The sequence below is a fragment of the Diceros bicornis genome, chromosome 34 (genome assembly GCF_020826845.1).
Source record: "Diceros bicornis minor isolate mBicDic1 chromosome 34, mDicBic1.mat.cur, whole genome shotgun sequence".
NCBI classification, from domain to species: Eukaryota; Metazoa; Chordata; class Mammalia; order Perissodactyla; family Rhinocerotidae; genus Diceros; species Diceros bicornis.
The window spans coordinates 24,931,636-24,937,635 of record NC_080773.1 but is presented as its reverse complement, the minus strand read 5'-3'; the positions used below and the strand labels follow the sequence as shown (position 1 = coordinate 24,937,635).

The 6,000-nt window shown below is 54.6% G+C and overlaps 1 protein-coding gene and 1 non-coding gene across 2 annotated transcripts; both read right to left on the bottom strand.

Annotated features, from left to right (window-relative positions):
* Positions 1-647: 647 nt before the first annotated feature.
* On the bottom strand, positions 648-3,080 carry RPS11 (ribosomal protein S11). Its single transcript, XM_058529865.1, has 5 exons — positions 2,981-3,080; positions 2,134-2,265; positions 1,861-1,936; positions 1,459-1,588; positions 648-823 (listed from the first exon to the last, which is right to left on the bottom strand). Exons 1-5 carry the CDS (start codon positions 2,993-2,995, stop codon positions 700-702), a joined length of 477 nt encoding a protein of 158 aa, XP_058385848.1. The 5' UTR covers positions 2,996-3,080; the 3' UTR covers positions 648-699.
* Positions 1,701-1,788, bottom strand: LOC131398010 (small nucleolar RNA SNORD35). Its single transcript, XR_009216808.1, has one exon. It is a non-coding gene; the product is annotated as a small nucleolar RNA SNORD35 (small nucleolar RNA).
* Positions 3,081-6,000: the final 2,920 nt, after the last annotated feature.

Sequence of the window (6,000 nt, the reverse complement as noted above, 5' to 3'; positions counted from 1 at the left end):
GCCAATTTTCCTTACTTGGATTTTGCCAGCAAAGGAAGTTTCCAGAACCCGAAACTTAGCTCCTCACTAGGGCTGCAGGCAGAGAACCTGCCCCCTCAGATGACTGCTCATCTGTAAATGGGCCCAGTGTCCACTTAGGCAGGGGCGGTGGGGCTCGCAGGGGGAGCCCCTGCCTTACTTTCCTGCCCCACTCCTTGGCTGTCAGGGGAGACAGGGAGGCCAGGTGGAAGGGAAGACCCTCATAGCTCAGTCAGGCAGCTGTGAACTCCTCAAGCCCACCCAACCCCCCAGAGAGGCCCAGAGGGTGGCACTTCTTCCTCCCCCTCCCCAAGGAGACCAAAAGGGCCCAGACAAGTCTACAGAACCCAGGAGCCTCCGCCCTCACTCATTTCCTCCCCAGAGACTTGGGGGGAAGCGGAGGGGGGGGCAGCTCTACGCCAGGTAAAGGCCTTATTTATTCCGACACCAAGAAAGGTGCGCAGAACCGAAGGGAGATCCAGAGAGAGGGGCAGTCTTCACCCAGAGATGAGGGCAGGACTGGTCCCTGGAGGATGAAAACGAACCCCACCTTTCATGTCAACCCTTTGCTCAATTCCCAAGGCCAATCCCTCCCCCCATAAGGGCACAGATACCCTGAGCCTGGCCCATGACTGGGAAAATAACTTTATTTTGTTTGGGGGAGCGGGCAGGTGTCCAGTCTCAGAACTTCTGGAATTGCTTCTTGGTGCCGGCGGCCTTGGTGACCTTGAGCACGTTGAAGCGCACGGTCTTGCTCAGGGGCCGGCACTCGCCCACTGTGACAATGTCGCCGATCTGGACGTCCCTGCGGAGGTGGGCGGTGGCTGTGTCATGGGGTGGAGGGCGGTTCCCTCACTTCTCAGCTTTGGCTCCACCAGACCCCATCTGCCCCCCAGTCATTGTTTGTTTGTTTGTTTGTTTTTTGTGAGGACGATCAGCCCTGAGCTAACATCCAATGCCAATCCTCCTCTTTTTTGCTGACGAAGATCAGCCCTGGGCTAACACCTGTACCCATCTTCCTCCTCTTTATATGGGACGCCACCACAGCATGGCCTGACAAACGGTGCGTCAGTGCGTGACTGGGATCCAAACCTGCAAACCCCAGGCCACTGAAGCGGAGCATGTGCACTTAACCGCTGCACCACTGGGCCGGGCCATCCCTAGTCATTGTTTAGTGAGCACAAACTACCTGCAAGGCATCCAGCTCAGTGCCTAGTGAGCACAAACTATCTGCAAGGCATCCAGCTCAGTGCTGCAGAGGATGCTCCATCTAACAAAGAACTGGACGCTCCCAAGGATGGTTGCCTAGTTACAGCAGCCTCCTCACTCCCGCCTCCCCCCAACAGCTCACTACCTCCACGGGACAGCTGGGGCATCCTGTTACCCCCCAAGTCAGGTCCCACGTCACGCCTGGTCTCCCTGGGGGTCCCCCGTGCTCACCTGAAGCAGGGGGACAGGTGCACGGACATGTTCTTGTGGCGCTTCTCGAAGCGGTTGTACTTCCGGATGTAGTGGAGGTAGTCTCGGCGGATGACGATGGTCCTCTGCATCTTCATCTTGGTCACCACACCTGGGGGGGAGGGGACAGATGGTGGGTCAGGCCCCCTGGGGAAAGGGGCCACGGACAGCCCAGGGCATGCTAGGAATCGGGAGCTGCCAAGCAAAGTTCCCAAGAAGCCCTCCTTCTGGCATCAGCTGTGCCAAGCGGCTTTCTCAGCAGTGCCCGTAGCAGGCATCTGAAGACCATCGTGAGAACAGACATCATCTGCCAGTGCGCCCTGGAACCAGGAGCCTGCGTGTCCCCAGCCCTTCCTCCCTCAGACCCCAGAGGTCCTCACTCACCGGACAGGATCCGCCCTCGGATGGAGACGTTACCGGTAAAGGGGCATTTCTTGTCAATGTAGGTGCCCTCGATGGCCTGAAGGGATAAGGAAGAAAAGGGGGTGAGCCTCGAACAGGTAGTTCCTGGAAAGAACAAGGGGCGTGGCCTCAGGGACACAAACTACAATTCCCAGCAGCCCCGGGGAGCAGCCACTCAGGTGGGCAGGGCAACTCAGCTGGGGCACACGTGCGGGGACACTGGGGTCTCATTCTTTCCTCTGCGGGTCCCCGTACCTCCTTGGGCGTCTTGAAGCCCAGACCGATGTTCTTGTAGTACCGCGGGAGCTTCTCCTTGCCCGTTTCTCCCAGCAGGACCCTCTTCTTATTTTGAAAGATGGTCGGCTGCTTCTGGTAGGCGCGCTCCGTCTACGAGGAGGAAGCTGGTGAGTCCGGAGCGGGCAGCAGCCTCGCCTGGAAACCGTGCCCAGAAACCCCCAGATCCATCCTCTCTGGCATTTACTCCCCAAACGCTGGCCTCCAACGCCTAGTGCCCTAGAACTACGTTCTAAGACACTGTCACCCCAAATTCACCTCTAATTCAGACTCAACCCTGAACCCGGGGTCACTTCAGCATTTATGCTCCACACCTCCCACCGCCTGCAGAAATCCCCTTGAGACTCAGAGACACAAAATCACCCCTCTAACACCCCGGACACCTTTCAGCAAGGATTATGCTCCAAGAAACAGACACCCACCCAAGAGTCACTCCTTATCTGATATATGCGGCTTCAAAATACCCAAACGATAGGCTCCCTGGATGACCCCTTAGGACTCAATTCTCCCAGGACTAATCCTAAAGCCCAAGGCCTCCAGAAAACCACCCCATAAAACTTTGAGTCTCAGGCAGACAACTCCTAAAAACCTTGAGCCTCCATTAAACCCCAAGTGCGGAGCCCCCAGGGTTTAGGAGGCGCTGATCTAGATCAACGGAGACACGCGCTCTCTGCTCGAATGGCTCCCCGGGAAATCGAGGACGCCCGGGATTAAGCCCTAAACTGGGGCGCCGGGGCCCGCTCTCCAGGACGCGCCCGTGAGGCCCGGGGGTTGCTCCGCAGCCCGGGCGCCAGCCCCGAGCCCACACCTGAATGTCCGCCATCTTCCCGGCCGCCTGAAAAAAGGAAAGTCGCGGCGGCGTCCGGGTTTCCTTATCGATTGCGCAGGGGCTGGAGAGGAAGTGACGGAAAGGGGCGGGGAAGCACGGTTTGGGGCGGGGCCTTGGGCGATACTCTGATTGACGGGCGGCCCTAACCAAGCACGGGATTCGGAGACTGCGCCGAGGCCGCCATGATGGTGAAGGGCAGAAGGGCGGGAAGTCGCTGACGCTGTCTCGCGATAGTCAGGGCATCGCTGCGCGGGGCGCGCTAGTTCACCTTGGGGAGGCGTGGCCAGCCTTGAGCCCGCCTACGTTATCGCGAGAGTTATAAGGAGGCGGTCCTATTACCGCGGGGCGTGGGATCACGTGGAGTTTGGGGACCGCGTGGCTAAGTCCGTACAGGGTTCAAACGGGATGCAGTGATAGCCGTCTTTCTATGGGGTGGGCGCTGGGAAGGTCTGAGGAGCATGTGTGGCGACGCCGCCATGTGTTTGAGGGGCGGGCGCTGCCCGTGAGTTTTTTGAAGTTTGATGCAAGTTGTTCTCTTCCGTGTCCCAGACAATGGTTTAGGGGAAAAAAGCCCTTCTGCTGATCTTCTGTCCGTAACAGCGCTGTCCAATAGAACTTGCCGCTGTGGTGGGAATGTTCTGTGTCTGCGCCGTCCACCATGGAAGCCACTGGCACCTGAAATGTGGTGTGCGCGACTGAGGACCGGAATTTTCAACTTTGTTTAATTTTATTAGATTTAAATAGCCACGTGGGGCTAATGTGTACCGGGTTGGGCAGTGTAGGTCTGTAACTGGATATTAATTTATTTAACAAACTCTTAGACAGCAAAATCTTATGAAGCGATTGCCATATGCAACAGGCGTTGTGCTAACACGGTAAGGATGGTTCTGTTATTATTCCCATTTTGTAGATGGGGAAATGGAGGCACAGTTGCTCCAGTTTTCGCAGAAAATGAGAGGCAGAGGTAGGAATTTCACCTGGGCACTCTGGCTTCAGAGTTCTTAATAACCTACCTTTAAAGGAGGAACCCTTGAGTCTTTATATTCAGCTCACACTTAATGAGCACCTATTGTGTACCTGCCCTGGGCTGGGCAGTGGTGACAACAACCCGGTGTCTCAGGCCAACCCTGACAGCTGTCCACACCCTCACGGACTCGGACCTTGTTGCAAGATTTCAAACTCCAGACCTTGGCACAGATAGTGTTCCCAGATACATAGGCAGGTTCTTTACCTGCCACACAAGAGGGGCCATATAAAATGGGAATGCCAGGCTTATGGCAAGGAAAGGGTTTTTATTTCGGGTAACATCAGCCCGGAGATGAGAGCTCTCAGATTCATCCCATATCCCTGAAAGACAGGAGGCAAGGGGTTTTAAAGGTTGTGAGGAATGTGGCTGCTTGTAGGGAGGGGGAGCCTGTGGTCTTGCTGGTCAGCGCCTTCCCGCCAGCCTGCCTTTGGCCTTGTGAGGCTGCTGGCAGGGAGGAGGATGGTGAGATAAGGAAATCGCAGGTGGGTGTCCTTCAGCGGTCTCTGTGGTGGAGGGTGGATTCTGGTGCCAGGAAGCCAAGGAGTTGACGTCTGAGATGCTTTACCATCTTGATGTTTTCTGGATATCAGTTTCCCTGTAACAAAACTTCACAGGACCTGTAACTAGGCAAAGTGGTAGCATGAGACCACCTGGGCTCTAACAGTTTGTAACTTTTATATGTCTTGTGAAGTTCAGGGATAGGAAGGTTTAAAAACCGATGTTTACATATGAATGTAATTTTGAGAAGCAGGGAAAGGCGATGAGCCCTTTTGGTTTTAACCCCATATCTGCTGGGTTTAATGTAGGGGAACTGATATCGTGGCCAGCATCCATAGGGGTCGTATGCCTCTCCCCCTAACCTTGATCTAATTATTCTGAGTGTTTCCTTGTTCAGTGTTACTCCCCACCTCTAGAAATGCGTGTTCAGCTGTTCCTCCCACCCCCTAGGAGTTACTGCTATCATCCCATTTTACAGGAAAGGATGGGGATGCTGAGGCTCAGAGAGGATGGGTCACCTCTCAGGGTCACACCTTCAGCCAAAGGCAGTCAGGAAATGAACCCAGGAGGATCTGAGGCCTAAGCTCTTTCCTCTTTTGGAAATTTCCTCATGAATTGTAAAGCAGGTGGGGAAGGCATCAGAAGCCCAGAAATACTCATGGTTTATTCAACTAAAAACTAAAACCCAGAAAGATCCCTCCAGCCACACATACACACCTCTCTCTGGAATGTTCTCCCAGCTCTCTAGGTGAGGCTTCACATTCATCAGAGAACTCAAATTTAGGCTTTTGCTGGTATGTCCCAGTTCAACACACAAAGATGCACTGAGTTGATAATCAACATATACGAGACTTAGGGGCCGGCCAGGTGGCGCAAGCGGTTAAGTGCATGCGCTCCGCTGCGGCGGCCTGGGGTTCGCTGGTTTGGATCCTGGGCGCGCACTGACGCAACGCTTGTCAAGTCGTGCTGTGGCGATGTCCCATATAAAGTAGAGGAAGATGGGCACGGGTGTTAGCCCAGGGCCAGTCTTCCTCAGCAAAAAAAAGAGGAGGTTTGGCAGATGTTAGCTCAGGGCCAATCTTCCTCTCTCTCACACACACACACACACACACACACACACACACACACACACAAAACATATACAAGACTTAAATTTGTATTTATTCTGGTCCAAACTGTAACTGCGGGCCCTCTAGGACCAGTTCAGCTGACTCCATCTTATCAACAGAGTAATTAAGAGTGGTTTTTCAGGAACGGAGACCCGTCTGCCCAGTTCAGGCTGGTTGAGGCCACCAACCCATCAACTGGGCCTGCGCATGCTCGATGAGTGACCTCTTTGATGTCAAGGGGCTAAAAACTCCACCCTCAGATCATGGTAAAGCCGCCATTTCGTGAACATGCATCCTATGAAGAGGCATGAAGCTCGACAACGCTTGCGCAAATCATCAATTACCTCACATCTTCTCACCTCCAA